Source organism: Bison bison, unplaced genomic scaffold (genome assembly GCF_000754665.1).
Source record: "Bison bison bison isolate TAMUID 2011002044 unplaced genomic scaffold, Bison_UMD1.0 scf7180017864287, whole genome shotgun sequence".
NCBI classification, from domain to species: Eukaryota; Metazoa; Chordata; class Mammalia; order Artiodactyla; family Bovidae; genus Bison; species Bison bison.
The window spans coordinates 1,020,430-1,037,138 of record NW_011494859.1 but is presented as its reverse complement, the minus strand read 5'-3'; the positions used below and the strand labels follow the sequence as shown (position 1 = coordinate 1,037,138).

General features: G+C 38.2%; 1 protein-coding gene across 1 annotated transcript in view; it reads left to right on the top strand.

Moving 5' to 3' along the window:
• Positions 1 to 16,709, top strand: part of ME2 (malic enzyme 2, NAD(+)-dependent, mitochondrial) — a 63,048-nt gene that overhangs the window by 4,826 nt on the left and 41,513 nt on the right. The window contains exons 2-4 of the mRNA XM_010849790.1: positions 5,663 to 5,782; positions 12,592 to 12,725; positions 15,305 to 15,454. Coding sequence (XP_010848092.1) covers positions 5,675 to 5,782; positions 12,592 to 12,725; positions 15,305 to 15,454 — 392 coding nt within the window. The 5' untranslated portion in view covers positions 5,663 to 5,674. The remainder of the gene's footprint in view (positions 1 to 5,662; positions 5,783 to 12,591; positions 12,726 to 15,304; positions 15,455 to 16,709) is intronic.

Here is a 16,709-nt window from a genome sequence, read left to right as displayed (position 1 = left end):
TGACACACCAGAGGAAGAAACCACAGGCATACCTCAACATCCAGGAAACTCGAGTAGTAAGCAGCTTCATTTTCCATATTTATTCAAAATGGGAAGCCCCACCTTCTTTTGTTTCCTGTTTTTACTTAACTCATTTTTACAGTTCTTTCATCCTGTCTTATAATATGAGGAGTTCAGGTGTGCGTTTTCCCCCTTTTATCTTGTTGCCTCCAGCTGGTATTAAGCCTACTGTCTGTCTCTCTGTCTCCTTAGTCCTTGGTTCTATTTTTGGCAGAAATGGGATTTTCTCCTTAAATTGTTTTTTGACTGATGCCTACTTGTTTTAAAGACATTATTAAAGTTACTTTTATTTTTTTATTTTACTCTCTATCACTTAGTAATAAAGTAATAATTTGAGTGCTATGACACCACTTCTATAAGTCTTTAATATTTTTCTGCATCTGTTCTCTCGTTTGATCATTACAATTATCTATGAGGTAGATTTGACAGGTAGTCTTTATTTTACAGAATAAATTCAGTATTTGATGAAAGCAAATTTATAGCCAGGAACTGAAGATAGAAGATTTTATGTCAGAATGTTGATCTTAAGTACTGAAAGGAAAAACTTGTTTCTTCCTACTCGCAGGCTCAGTTCTTTTGGCCACCAAGTGTGTTTTTTCCCCACACCTAGTTCTCCCCTTCTAGGCAGACACTGCCTGGGTGTGCTTCAGCTGAATTCTAACACTCTCTACCTGGAGATAGCTTCCAAGCCCACAAGTTAAGGACTCACTTCAGAAAGACTGCCCTCACTTCAGATGCCAGTCAAAAGTCCCAGGTTTTGACCCATGCTTCTGACCAACTGGTTGTAGATCAGGGCTTCCCACACCGCCCTCCTCAGGTTAGATAGTTTGCTCTTCTGGCTCACAGAACTCAGAGAGACACTTATTTGCAATTACTGGTGTATTATAAAGGGATACATCACAGGAACAAATGGATGGAAAAGATACATAGGTCTGGGTATTGGGGCTGGATGCAGGAGGGCATGGCACTTCTTTATCCTCTGGGCTTGTCAACCCCGGACACCTAGATGTGTTCACCAACCTGAAAGCTCATCACCTCTCCTTGTTCAAAAGTCTTTATGGATCTTCATCTGTATTGGTCCCACCCCTTTTCCCTAGGGACCTGGAGTGGTACTGCAAGGTTTCCACTCTAATAATTACTTGATCTTTCTGATGATCAGCTCTGTTGTGAGGTTATGCAGTGGGCTCATCCTAAGTGAGTTCAGTGAGTTCAGTAGCATAAACTCAGGTATGGTCAAAAGGGTCTCCCTATGAATAGCAAAAGATACTTCTGTCACTCAAAATTTCAGTGGCTTTTAGGAGCTCTGTGCCAAGAACTGGGGACCAAGACCAAATATATTTTATTATACTTGTGGTATGACAAAATATTGCTTTTTTTTTTTTCAGATAGTCTTTGATTTTAAATTAAAAAGTTTTTCAAACTCTTTTTTAGATTTGCCTACGTCACCACTAGACTACAATACTAATCCAGTCTTTTGGTACCAAAGTTTTAATTGTGATAAATTATGCTTTCTCTCCTGGAAGACCCATTGAAACATGATCAGCACTACAGTTTCAATTTCTGTCTTTTCAAAATTTATTTTGAAATACTTTGAAAGACTTGGTTGTATACATTATATTTCATTATACTTCATTAATTCTTCACTGTGTATTTTTAGAACAGGGATACCTGTAAATATGGTTATCGAACTCAGAAAGTTTTAAAGTATACAATACTTATAAAGTTATAGTAGATTTTCTAGTTATGCCAGTTATCCCCAATCATGTCTTTGATAGCATTTTTTGGGATCAGATTTTGCATTTAGGTGTCTTGTCTTTTTAGTCTTCTTTGAATTGCAGTTGTTACTTAGTGTTTTTCATGACATGAACGTTTTTGAAGAAAACTCGTCTGTTATTTTATGGTATGTCTCTCGTGATTTTTTAAATTACTGTTATTGAAATATATTTAACATAAAACACTGTGAAAGTTTAAGAGGTACAACATTAATCTGATACATTTATATATTGTAATTATTGCCATTGTACTGATAATTAGCACCTCTGCATGTTATATAATTATAATTTATCTTCAGTTATTGGAATAATTAAGCTCTAGACTCCTTGCGAGTTTGATTGTAATACAGTATTGTCGCCTGTGTTCACCAGGCATTAGATCTCTTGGACTTCTCTCTTACGACTCTTGTTGGAAGAGTCCGACGTTTGTACCTTTAAACAACATCTGTCCTGTCCCTTACCCTCATTCCCATCTCTCATGATTCTTGATCATTTAGATTGCTTGATTCTGCAGCCATATTTAGATACCACATTTATATAAAATATCCAGAATAGGCAAACTCAACACAGAAGGCAGATTGGTGGTTGCAGGCACTGGGGTAGTGGGGTACACCGCTTAATGGGTGTGGTGTTTCCTTCTGGGATGATAAAAATGTTTAGAAACTAGATAGAGGTGGTTGTGCAACATTATGGATTTTCTAAATCCCTCTGAATTGTTCATTTTACGTTATGTGAATTTCTGTTCCATAAAAATTAACTTAAAATCCTAATGTAGATGATTTTGCTGCACCCCCATATACAGCCTGGATTTCTCCTCAAGTAGAAATTCCATTAAAAGCTGTTGCGTGGAGGTTTCCCTGGTGGCTGGCTCAGTGAGAATCTGCCTGCCAATGCAAGAGACACAGGTCTGATCCCTGGTCTGGGAAGATCCCACATGCCGCAGGGCAGCTCAGCCCATGTGCCACAACTATTGAGCCTGTGCTGTAGAGCCCAGGAGCCGAAAGTGCTGAAGCTCGAACCCTCTAGAGCCTGTGCTTTGCAACAGGAGAAACCGCCGCAGAGAGAAGGAAGCCCGTGCATTGCAACAGGAAGGTAGCCCCTGCCCACCGTAACCAGAGAAAAGTCTGCGCAGCAATGAAAACCAGCACAGCCAAATAAATAAAATCATGTTAAAAAGCTGTTGTATGATAATTACGATGGTTTGTGATGATTAAAGACATGAGCATTGTAAATTGATTTTTAGTGGAAGAATTGATACACAGAAGAATCCATTATATATTCTCATCAGTAAATATTTAAGATTTAATATGTAGTTTTCCATTTTGAAAAATTCCCATAATGTTTGTGATGAATGTGAAAGGACAAAAACATGTTTTCTAGCCAATTTGCATGATTTTAAAATAGTAATAGGTTTTCTACAAACAACGTTTTAGTACATTGAATGTAAATATTGACTTTATTAGTACCTTAAAACTTGAAGTCTAGATTAAGAATCGGATAGTTTCTCTTCCTCTGAATGTATGTATTCCAGGCTTTTTTCTGTTATAAGTCTCCCACACGATGTTTACATTGAACCTCAGTTCAATCGCTGAGTCATGTCCGACTCTTTGCGACCCCATGAATCGCAGCACGCCAGGCCTCCCTGTCCACCAACTCCCCGAGCTCACCCAAACTCATGTCCGTCGAGTCGGTAATGCCATCCAGCATCTCATCCTCCGTCGTCCCCTTCTCCTCCTGCCCTCAATCTTTCTCAGCATCAGGGTTTTTTCCAATGAGTCAACTCTTCGCATGAGGTGGCCAAAGTACTGGAGTTTCAGCTTCAGCATCAGTCCTTCCAATGATCACCCAGGACTGATCTCCTTTAGGATGGACTGGTTGGATCTCCTTGCAGTCCAAGGGACTCTCAAGAGTCTTCTCCAACACCACAGTTCAAAAGCATCAATTCTTCAGCGCTCAGCTTTCTTCACAGTCCAGCTCTCACATCCATACATGACCACTGGAAAAACCATAGCCTTGACTAGATGAACCTTTGTTGGCAAAGTAATGTCTCTGCTTTTTAATATGCTGTCTAGGTTGGTCATAACTTTCCTTCCAAGGAGTAAGTGTCTTTTAATTTCACGGCTGCAGTCACAATCTGCAGTGATTTTGGAGCCCCCCAAAATAAAGTCTGACACTGTTTCCACTGTTTCCCCATCTATTTCCCATGAAGTGATGGGGCCAGATGCCATGATCTTAATTTTCTGAATGTTGAGCTTTAAGCCAACTTCTTCACTCTCCTCTTTCACTTTCACCAAGAGGCTTTTTAGTTCCTCTTCACTTTCTGCCATAAGGGTGGTGTCATCTGCATATCTGAGGTTATTTCTCCCGGCAATCTTGATTCCAGCTTGTGCTTCTTCCAGCCCAGCGTTTCTCATGATGTACTCTGCATATAAGTTAAATAAGCAGAGTGACAATGTACAGCCTTGACATACTCCTTTCCCAATTTGGAACCAGTCTGTTGTTCCATGTCCAGTTCTAGCTGTTGCTTCCTGACCTGCATATAGGTTTCTCAAGAGGCAGGTCAATGGTCTGGTATTCCCATCTCTTTCAGAATTTTCCACAGTTTATTGTGATCCACACAGTCAAAGGCTTTGGCATAGTCAATAAAGCAGAAATAGATGTTTTTCTGGAACTCTCTTGCTTTTTCCATGATCCAGCAGATGTTGGCAATTTGATCTCTGGTTCCTCTGCCTTTTCTAAAACCAGCTTGAACATCTGGAAGTTCACGGTTCACATATTGCTGAAGCCTGGCTTGGAGAATTTTGAGCATTACTTTATTAGCATGTGAGATGAGTGCAATTGTGCAGTAGTTTGAGCATTCTTTGGCATTGCCTTTCTTTGGGATTGGAATGAAAACTGACCTTTTCCAGTCCTGTGGCCACTGCTGAGTTTTCCAAATTTGCTGGCATATTGAGTGCAGCACTTTCACAGCATCATCTTTCAGGATTTGAAATAGCTCAACTGGAATGCCATCACCTCCACTAGCTTTGTTTATAGTGATGATTTCTAAGGCCCACTTGACTTCACATTCCAAGATATCTGGCTCTAGGTGAGTGATCACATCATCGTGATTATCTGGGTCATGAAGATCTTTTTTGTACAGTTCTTCTGTGTATTCTTGCCACCTCTTCTTAGTCTCTATGCTTCTATTAGGTCCTTACTATTTCTGTGCTGCATTGTGCCCATCTTTGCATGAAATGTTCCCTTGGTATCTCTAATTTTCTTGAAGAGATCTCTAGTCTTTCCCATTCTATTGTTTTCCTCTATTTCTTTGCATTGATTGATGAGGAAGGCTTTCTTATCTCTCCTTGCTATTCTTTGGAACTCTGCATTCAAATGCTTATATCTTTCCTTTTCTCCTTTGCTTTTTGCTTCTCTTCACAGCTATTTGTAAGATAGCTGTTTTGCTTTTTGCATTTCTTTTCCATGGGGATGGTCTTGATCCCTGAACTTAACATTCGCTGTTTAGATGTTTCATACCCTGCCACACTTGTGTGAATTACAGAACGGGTAAATATTTGGCTAACTGTAGTAGGTAATGTGTAAACAGTAGCAATGATTATTGTCATCGAACGACTTGAACTGTTGTCAGAAAAAATAAATCTTTGCCTTCACACTGTTGCTTACTCTTTTATAATCCCTTCTATCTATAGAAACACAAATGTACTTTGAAAACCTTTTCATTTGTGGAAAGTGAAGCTTTCTAAATCTGCTTTTGAAAACTTGTCCCTGATATACCTACAGTTCTATAATAGGTTTCTCATTATCTTTATTTGCTTTGTTTTTCCCAGGTGAGAAAAAAGATGCTGTCCAGGTTTAAAATAGTCGCCACTCCTTGTACTCTGGCATGCCGCCATTTGCACACAAAAGAGAAAGGCAAGCCACTTATGCTGAACCCAAGAACAAACAAGGTTAGTAACATTAACACTATCATACATTTTCTCTCTTCCTGGTAAAGGTTTGATATATTTTAGATAGATATAGTATGAAAGATTTGTATTGTGTGGCTTTATACTAAAACTATTCGAAAGTGGGTTGTTTTTTTTTTTCTTGCATGAACTTTTCTCTTTTCAGCGTTGCTTTATACCTTCTAAATTTCACCATCTCAATTTCTACCATCCAGAAAGAGTTGACTTTATTTCCTAGTTCTAGCTTAAAAAAAAAAAAAATCCAAGAATAGCAGATAGGTCAAGAGTTTTGGCCAGATGCAGTATATTTAGATTGACTTCATTTAGTCATTTTATTGCTTTTATAAATAAATGAATAAATGTTCTATAATTTCCTAATCCCTGATGGATCATTCATTCTCACTGTACTTGGACGGAAAGAAATAGAAGAGGCCTTTTCTTTTCCCCCTAGTATGCTTACCTGCACAATGAAGAGTCTAGTTAAGGGATTTTTATCAATATTGTGTCTGAAGGAAGATAACTCAGGATCAGCTAAAGTGGGTGCACTTCTGTGTAAATCAGGAGGGCATTGTTGTGTCCACGAGCAGAAGACAGGTTTGTGAAACAAGTGGTGATGGAAGACAGAAAAGAGTAGAAGGGCAGGTGAGAGGAAGGTTGTTTCTGCTTTCAGGGCATCCGTTTTAGACTATGTCACGTTCACTTACTAACTCCGGGCCAGCAATTTAAGAATTTTATCAACTTTTATTATAAATGCTCAATACGTAAAATTATTTCTTTAATAAACATTTTGATTTCTCCTGCGCATTATAAATAATGGTTTTGAGTGTCCCTTAAATCTAGGGACAGATTTAAGGTAGGAGATAGGCAGTAAAACCTTGTGTGGCCAACTCATTTATCTTTAGCAATAGGATAAGCATTTTTAAATGAACTGTGTAGCTTATTAAATGAACTACACAGTTCATTTAAAACTACATAAAAACTCAGGGTTTTAACCCCTTTACATTTCCCAGTCTTAGATAAAATCTTATAAAGAGGAACATGACACGCAAAGAATTTAGTGATTTGACTTTTTTTTTTTTCATTCTAAAGGTTCAACAGTTTTATAAGGTCTTTTCCAGAGAACTAACTTTTGGTTTAATTTTTAATTTTTCAGTTTTTTTTTTCTGTTTTCTATTTATTTTCACTCTAATGTTTATTATTTCCTTCCTTTTCGTTTCAGGTGTAGTTTGTTCTCCTCCCCCGCCACCCAGTTTCTTAAAGTAAAAGATTAAATAATTGATTTGAGATCATTCTGCTTCTTTCCACTACATCTACAGCTACAAATTTCCCTCTTAAAATTATTTTCACTGTATCCTATAAGGTTTGGTGTGTGTGTTTTAATTCATCTTAAGGTGTATTCTAATTTGCCTGTGCTTTCTTCTCTGCCCACTTGCTTTTTATAGGACTGTATTAAGATTCCCCAAATATCTGTTTATTTTTATTTATTTTTTTCCCTTTATTTTTAATTTCTAATCTTGTTACACTGTGGTTGGAGATCATACTTCGGAAGACTTAAAACCTTTTAAATTTATTGAGACTTGTTGTATGGCCTGACAAAGGGTCTGTCTATCTGTACAAGGAGAACATTCCTTGTGCAGATGAAAAGAATGTATATCCTGCTTCTGATGAAGGAGCATCTGCTGGGTCTAGTTGGTTTATGGTGCTCTTCAAGTCTTCTTTTTCCTTGTTGATTTTCTGTCTAGTTGTCTTCTCCATTATTGAAACTGAGATACTGACATTTTCAGCTTGTTGAATTATCTTTCTCCCTAATTCTGTCAGTTTTGCTTCATGTATTTGGCCCTCTTTTGTTATCTTACAAGTATGTTTATATACTTAATGGAGTGTATCTTCTTAACTGGAGTGACCCTTTCAGCAAAAGGTCCTCCTCTAGTAATGTTTGTTTCAAAGTCTGTCTTCTCTGTTACTAACGTACCTCTTCCAGCTCTGTTTTGGTTACTGTTGGCATCCTGAATCTTTTTCCATTCTTTTACTTTACACCTATTTGTATCTTTGAATCAACATGTGTCTCTTGTAGTCAGCATGTAATTGGATCATGTTATTTTATCAGTTCTGCCAGCCCTTTTAATTTTAGAATTTCATCCATCTACATTAATATAATGTCTAATAGGGTATGATTTATGTCTGCTATTTTGCTATTTGTTTTAAAAGTCTTATGTGGTTTCTGTTCCTTGTGTTAAATGTTTTCCATTATACTATTTAAATTCCCTTGTCTTTTACTGCCTATTTCTGAGTTCTTTTCTCAGTGGTTTGCCCTGGGGACTACAGTTACTGTTTTTATCATAGTCTAGTTCAGTTTGATACTAGTTTAATTAAATAGTTCACCAGAACTTTGCTCCTGTAGAGGTCTATCTCCTTTTGTGCTGCTTTTTTGTACAAATTATATTTTATACATTGCATAACCATCAACACAGATGTATAGTTATTATCTTACATAATTGTCTTTTAAATTGAGTAAGAGGCAGAAACCTACAAAAAATATATTTGCACTGTTTTTTATATTATGCAGTCATCTCACCCATGTTCTTTATTTCTTTGCATGGATTTGAGTTACTGTCTTGTGTCTTCCATTTAGGCCTGAAGGATCCCGTTCAGTATTTCTTGTGAGATAGGTCTGTTAACAATGGATTCTCTGTTTTTATTTATCTGGGAATGTCTTAATTTCTTCATTTTTGAAAGATAGTTTGTAGAATTAGGAAGTTCTTGGTTGACAGTTGATTTTTCCTTCAGCACCGCCTATGGCTTCCGTGGTTTCTGATACCTTAGCTGTTACTCTTTTTCAGAATCCCCTGTATGTGATGAGTCACTTCTCTTTGCTTTCAGATTTCTCCTTTTGTCTCTGGCTTTTGACAGTTTGAATAGGATGTGTCTGGGGTAGAGCTCTTTGTGTTTTTCTTGATTGGAGCTATTGGGCTTCTTGAATGTGTGCATTAATGCTTTTCATAAAATTTGGGAAGTTTTTGCCCATTATTTTTTCAATTATTTTTTATCCTTTTCTCTCCTCACCTCTGGTACTCCTGTTATGTATATGTTGGCACTCTTGATGGTATCTTTCAGGTCTGTTCATATTTATTCCATATTTTTCCTTTTTCAGACTGGATTATCTCAGTTGACCCATGTTTAATGATTTTTTTTCTTCTACCACTCAAATCTGCTTATTGAACCTCTTTAATGAAATTTTTGTTTCAGTTGTATACCAATTTGAGAATTTGTTTGGTCCCTTTTTATAGCTTCTCTGCTTATCAATATTTTCTGGTTAGTGGGAGGTTATTCTCATCCTTCCCATAGTTTGTTAGACAATGGTGTTTTTTAGTTTTTTTGATGTATTTAGAGTAACTAACTTTTTTCTTTTTTTATTGAAGTATAATTGATTTACAGTGTTTCAGGTGTATAGCAAAGTAATTCATGTTATGCACACATGTATATACTTTTCCAAACTCTTTTTCCTTATAGTTCCCTGTGCTATGCAGTATGTCCTTGTTGTTTATCTACTTTATATATAGTAGTGTGTTAATTCCAACTTATTTATCTGGGAAACAACTAGATAAAAACTAGAACAACTAATTAAAAATCTTTGTCTAGTAAGTACAATATTTGGACTTCCTTGGGGGCAATTTCAATTAACTGCCCTTTTTTCTTATATACGAGTCAGACTTCGTGTGTTTTTTGTTTGTTTGCCTTTATGATTTTTTGTTGAATAGTCATTCCTCCCAGGGTTTGTAGTGTTGCTGTTGTCTATTTAGTATCATTTCTGAATTCTTTCTTCTTGTTATATTTGCCTACTGCAATCTCTGCTTTGTTAACTTAGTAATCAGGGAATGATTAAGCAGAAACTTAAATACCTGGAACCATTCTTTGCCAAGGAGCTCTGTGTATCTGTGGGGGTGTGCCTTTAATTTTCTTTCTTGCATTCTCAGTTGTGTCCGACCCTCTGTGACCGCATGGACTGTAGCCTTCCAGGCTTCTCTTTCTGTAGGACTTTATTAAGGCAAGGGGAGGGTACCCCAAGGAGACTCTTCCAGGGGATTTTCCCGACCCAGGGATGAAACCAGTGTCTCTTGCATCTCCTGCATTGGCAGACAGATTCTTTACCACTTGAGCGACCTGGGAAGCCTGGGGCGTGCCTTTAGTACTCAGCTAAGCAGTTTACAGGGCTTCCCAGGTGGCACTGGTGGTAAAGAACTCACCTGCCAATGCAGGAAACAACCAGGTTTGATCCCTGGATTGGGAGGATCCCCTGGAGGAGGGCATGGCAACCCACTCCAGTATTCTTGCCTGGAGAATCCTATGGACAGAGAAGCCTGGTGGGCTACAGTCCATGGGGTCACAAAGAGTTGGATACCACTGAGGTGACTTCTCTGAACTGTGGTGTTGGAGAAGACTCTTGAGAGTCCCTTGGACTGCAAGGAGATCCAACCAGTCCATTCTAAAGGAGATGAGCCCTGGGTGTTCTTTGGAAGAAATGATGTTAAAGCTGAAACTCCAGTAGTTTGGCCACTTCATGCAAAGAGTTGACTCATTGGAAAAGACTCTGATGCTGGGAGGGATTGGGGGCAGGAGGAAAAGGGGACAACAGAGGATGAGATGGCTGGATGGCATCACCGACTTGATGGACATGAGTTTGAGTGAACTCCGGGAGATGGTGATGGACAGGGAGGCCTGGCGTGCTGCAATTCATGGGGTCACAAAGAGTCAGACACAACTGAGAGACTGAACTGAACCGAACTGAACTGAGGTGACTTAGCACAGCACAGAAGCAGTTTACAACTATGTGTCAGCCTTCACTTCCTGTTTACACAGAGCCTCAAGGCTAGCCAGAGGTGGCTCAAGTCTTTCCTGGACATGCTTACAGCTATGCATATGACCCTCTAGGTTCTTAAGAATATGTCTCAGCTTTTCAAAGATCCCCCTGAACTTTTCAGTTTTCCTTTTCTGTTTTTTGGTTAACCTGTTGTTTGCCCCATATGTTATCTACTGCCTTGGGGAGATGCTGCGTTAAATAATTACCTCTGATTGTTTACAACAAACTGTTCTGGGGGCTGGGGGAGAAGGCTATTCACGCTGCCCGAGCTGCAAGTCAGGTCAAATAAAGACAGCCTTGTAGATAGGGTCTTCAGGTCTAACAATGACAGTTACCTGGATACTGGGCTTTAGAAGAATCTCCGACCCTTCCTGCCTTTCTCCAATGACAGCCAAGCTCTAATTTTCAAAGTGACTGCTTCACAGTGTTTGCTTTTTCAAGGTTACTGTGGAGCTGGGGAGGGGAGAATAGGAAGAAGGAAAGTTAAAATGCCATGAAGCTTTCTGTTCTTACTGAAATTCAGCAGTTTTTCTTGAATAAATGATCTCCAATTGCTGAAACCTTTGGTTAGTTTCCGGAATTCTGAACTTTTGGCCAGGGTTCTTGTTGCTTTTATGAAGGAAAATATTTTTTTAGAAGTCACTGACATCTCTTTGATAACAAAAAATTTAACCCATAGCTGAATACCAGAAATTGAAAAAGTTTATTACATAGGTTAATTTGTCTTAAGTATCATTTCTTCTTCCCTCTTCCCTCTGTTCAACCTCATTCCTGTCTAGTCATGGTAACCTCTTAGTTTGGTTTGTATTCTTTCAAACTGTCTGTTGCTTTCATTTTTAATATGTGTGTGCATCTGTATATAACATGTAGTTTATGGGGATTTTCTAAACATAAAATAGGGAGTTTGTTTTGATTTTCAAGTTAACTTTTTTTCCTAACTGTGTATCTGGCAGGTCTTTCCACTATACACTTAACAACATATACAGATATGTTTATCTGTATGGAAGTGTCATAGGTTCGTAATTCTTCCATAATTGATGAACTTTTAGTTTGAAATAGACAGGAGAACTAGAAACAGTGCTACAACTAATCTCTTCGTATGTACCTCTTTGTTTATGAATATTTCTCTAGAATAGGTAGAAGTAGAATTGCTATATGTGCATTCAAGATAGGGAAGCAATCTCAGTGTCCATCAACAGATGAGTGGATGAAGAAGATACACACACACACACACACACACACACACACTAACAATGGGATAGCACACAGCCGTCAGAAAAGAATGAAATTCTGCCATTTGCAACAGTATGGATTGACCTAGAGTATTATGCTTAGTGAAGTAAGTCAAAGACAAATGCTATATGATATCACTTATGTGTGGAATCTAAACAATAAAACAAGTAAATGGATGTAACAAAACAGACTCACAGATATTGAGGACAAATTAGTGGTTACCAGTAAGGAGAGGCAAAGGGAGAGGGACAAGGTAGGGATAGAGAATTAAGAGATACAACTACTTTGTATACAATAAATAAGCTACAAGGATATATTGTACAGCTCAGGGAAATATAGTCATTGTTTTATAATAATTTTAAATGGAGTTTAAAGAAATTGAATCTCTATGTTGTATACTGGAAACTAACATGTTGTAAGTCAATTATACTTCAGTTAAAAAAATAAAATATGTGCATTAAAAAAAAAAATCTAAGAATACTTTAAAATTGGCTTTCAAAAAGCCTAGAGCAATTTATATTCCCAGCAGTGGTATGAGAGTAATTCTTTTATTATATTCTTACCAGTACTAGATATGATCAGTCTTACAAATTTTTGAAAGTCGGGGCCAAAATGTTATCTGGCTGATCTTTTTATGTTTAAATTACATTTGGTAGGTTACATTACATTTGTTACCCCTGTAATTAATAATTTTTAATTCTTTTATTTTTTTCCTTTTTAGGGGATGGCGTTCACATTACAGGAAAGACAAATGCTTGGTCTTCAAGGACTTCTACCTCCCAAAATAGAGACACAAGATATTCAAGCCTTACGGTTCCATAGAAACTTGAAAAAGTTGAATGGCCCTTTGGAAAAGTGAGAGTTGATTAGACGTTTAGTTTTTTTTTTTAATTGATGTTTTGATCAAAAAAATTGGGAGTACTATTATGATGGCATGAGAAATAAGTCTCATAATGAAACTTGTATTTTAGTTGATTTATTTTATAATGATTATATTTCCTTCACTTCAGTGAATAATTCCCTTATTTTCACTGTAGTAAAATTCAGCAGGAATCAGTTTTTTATAGTTAAAATCACAGAGCTTTAAGGTTTGAATTGAATGGTAGAAGCAGAGATACCCATTCTCTTCAGCTTTTATTGATCACCTACTTTGTGTGCTGTTGCTAGCCACTGAGGATATAAAATGAGTAATAGACAGGGTGGCCATATATCATCCAATCCAGGACACTTTGGGGAGTGAAAAAGAGGTAAATGAAACTGTCCCAGGCAAACTGGAATGTATGGCCACCCTGGTAACTCACAGCCTGCCTTCTAGGAGCTCATCCATACGGAGTTATGCTATGACCATCATTGTAGCTGTACTGCAGTGTGCAGGACAGCGAGGAAGAGGGACGTGCAGAGTACATTCTGAAAGCATGAAGACGGATGCCTTCTGCAGCCTGGGGAAGCACTTCCTGGAGGAAGTGATGCTTTAGTTGAATTTGAAACAGTATGTTACAGGGAGCAGGCAAAATGAGAAAGAAGGGCAGGGTATTTTGGGTAAAGGGATCAGTCTGACTATAGGACTAAGATATTCATTTGGTTTGTAAAGCATAGGGGATTATTGGATATTGGTGACAAGTGAGACTGGTTTCTTTGACATTATGGGGCATAATGTCAAATGAGTGAGTGAGTGAGAGTTATGAGTGAGAGACTACGCACATATACATACATATACACGTGTCTGCTGTGCTTAGTCACTCAGTCATGTCCAATTCTTTGTGTGACCCCATGGACTGTATCCCACCAGGCTCCTCTGTTCATAGGATTATCTAGGCAGGAATCCTGGAGTGGGTAGCCATTCCTTCTCCAGAGGAACCTTCCCAACCCCAGTCTCCTACATTGCTGGAATCGTTACCGTCCGAGCCACCAGGAAAGCGCATATACGTACGTACGTACATATGTACGTGTGTGTGTATAGTCTCTCACTCATCACAGAGGGGAAAGAAAGTCAAAAAGTGGTGTGAGGGTCACAGAAGGAGTAGGGTGTTATGGGACCTGAAAATCGGAAAATCTAAAATGTGTGTATGTGTGGTGGGGGATGGGAATGACCGAAAAAGACAGCAGAGAGCGCGCCACCTCCGCTGCATTTGGAGAGCGTGAGTAGAGAGGACTCTGCCTGAGTAGAGGGTGTTCCAGGCAGCAGGTGCGTCGTCGTGTGCTGCAGTGCCAAGGTGAGAGTTCTGGAGCGTTTGAGAAACTGAAGCAAGTTCAGTACAAAGACGAGGCTGGAAAGTAGTCAGGGAAATCTACTTAACTATTTTAAGAGCTTACGGCTAATAAAACTGGTGTTTGAAAGCCATTCAAGGAGAAGAGAACTGATCAGAGGTATGTTTTTAAGAGAATAGATTGGAGCAGGGGAAGTTGTTTGTATAGAGACTTGTTAGAAAGGGAGGAAACAACTGTGTGAAAGGTATTTAGCAGATAGTCTCTGTAGGACCTGTGGATTTATTAGGTTGGGATTGGGGAGGGTGGGAGAGGAAGAATTCAGGAATGGACTCCAGATGGATTCCCATTTGATCAGATGGTAGCAGGAGGAGGAACAAAAGAGAGGAAAAAACGAGTCTATTTTATATTTAATTCAAGGTGATAATTGATTTTTCAGCCCAACATCTCCCTATTTTCTAAACTTTATTCTTTAAAAGCTGTTATTTATAGTTTTATATGAATTAACCATTGCCTCCTTCATGCTGCTTCTGTGCACTATAATAGACTTAAAATGCTTCTAAGTTTCCTGGATTATAAACTCCACGAGAACAGGGGCACTTCTTACATCTCTGGAGTTTACGATAGTGCCTGGCACATATTTAGTATTTAGTGAATATTTGAATGAATGCCACTTTATTTTGTTTTCTTGTTTACATGTCAATCACCTTGAAGATTAGCTCCTTAAGGGTGAGGTGGTGGTTTAGTTGCTCAGTCGTGGCCGACTCTGCGATCCCTTAGACTGTAGCCCACCAGGCTCCTCTGTCCCTGGGATTCTCCAGGCAGGAATACTGGAGTGGGTTGCCATATCCTTCTCAAGGGGAATCTTCCCAACCCAGGGATTGAACCCAGGTCTCCTGCATTGCAGTCAGATTCTTTACCGGCTAAATTACGAGGGAAGCCCCTAAGGATGGGGGCCTCATGGTAATTTTTGCATTTCCAGTGCCTGGTTCAGAGCCTGACTCACAGGGCTCAGTAAAGGTTAGCTGTTGCTTCTGATTCTTTTCATCATCATCATCTACCATTTAAGTGCATTTTTATTTTTTAATCCTGGGTATTACATAAGGATATATAGGGTTTTGTTTTCCAGGGGGAGGGGATCCTCAATTGTACATGTTTAAATTTCATTTCAAAGGCTAAAATCTTTAATGCTGTCTGATGTAGACATTATTTACTGTGCTCAATTTCAGATACATCTATATAATGGGAATACAAGAAAGAAATGAGAAATTGTTTTACAGAATACTGCAAGATGATATTGAAACTCTAATGCCAATTGTGTATACACCAACAGTTGGCCTGGCCTGCTCCCAGTATGGACACATCTTTAGAAGACCTAAGTAAGGCTTATTTTTAAAATATTTTTGCAAATTAACTATTATATAGGAAAAAAATCAGCACCGATTACATTTCTATTTTTTGTGTTGCAGTCTTATCCAACCACAGTTCCCTTCCTTAAAAACTTTTCCCTTCCACAAAAACTTAATTTGGACAGAAAGGGATTCATAAAAATCTAATATGTCATATTCTTCATTTTGTGGAAATAGCATCATTCATTCCTAACCTTCTTTAAGTTTTGATTGTTAGAGAAATTGTGCATTTTTGTACCGAAAAAATAAGTATTCTCCATTTTGGTAGCATATTCTGCAGAATAATCATAAAACTTTTTGACAATCTGGCTGACTAAGAGAGTAAATCTCATTTTTTATCAGTTTTATTTCTATTGCTTGTTGATTTTTATGATCTTACACAAATTTTAATTTCACATAGTTCAAGCACTTCCAAATATTTTAAGTGGAAAGGATGCTGGGGTGAGCGTTGGCTCAAGCCTTTGAGTAAGTAAGTTACTTTATCCCTCTGAATCCATTTATCATAAAATAGGGATTTCAGTACCTTTAAAAGAGCTGCTGAGAAGGTCAGATGAGGAAACTGATGTGACAGTTCTTTATAAACTTTTAAGTGTTGTGTAAGTGCTATTTTTACTTAATTTGAGTTTTCTTGTCTTGTTCCTCTAACCTGTAGTCATTTCCCACCATCCTTATATCTTTCCAATGTCCTGCTTACATACTGATACAAATGTAGAAATTCAAACACCGTGTGACAGCATTTGTCCTCAGTCTCCTCTCCTCTAGTCTGGTGGCTCTCAAACTTTAACATGCATATGGAAACATCTGTGGGACTTACTTAGTGTTGATCCTTGCCAACTTTTCCTCTCCTTCCTATTCCCAAGATTCTGATGAAACAGAGAAAGGTCTGGAGGTCCGGATTGTAATGAACACCGTTGGTGATGGTGTTACAGGTATTCCCCGGAAGACACTTTTGAAAACACTGTCTGTTCTGTGCTATCAGTTAATGTGTCTAAACATTTCTGTGATATGGCCCAGCTCTTGAGCTCTTTTATCGTTTCATTTTCTCTTAGAGTAGTAGTATTTCTCAGTTCAGATAAAGGGAAGATAAAGGGAAAACAAAAGGATCCTGATGCCCTGCTCCCCTCCACCATACACACAGAGGTTCTGATTCCTTTAGTGTAGAGTTGGGCCCAGGTACTACTGTTTCATTAAAGCTCCTGGTGTGATTTTGTTGTGCACCAGAATT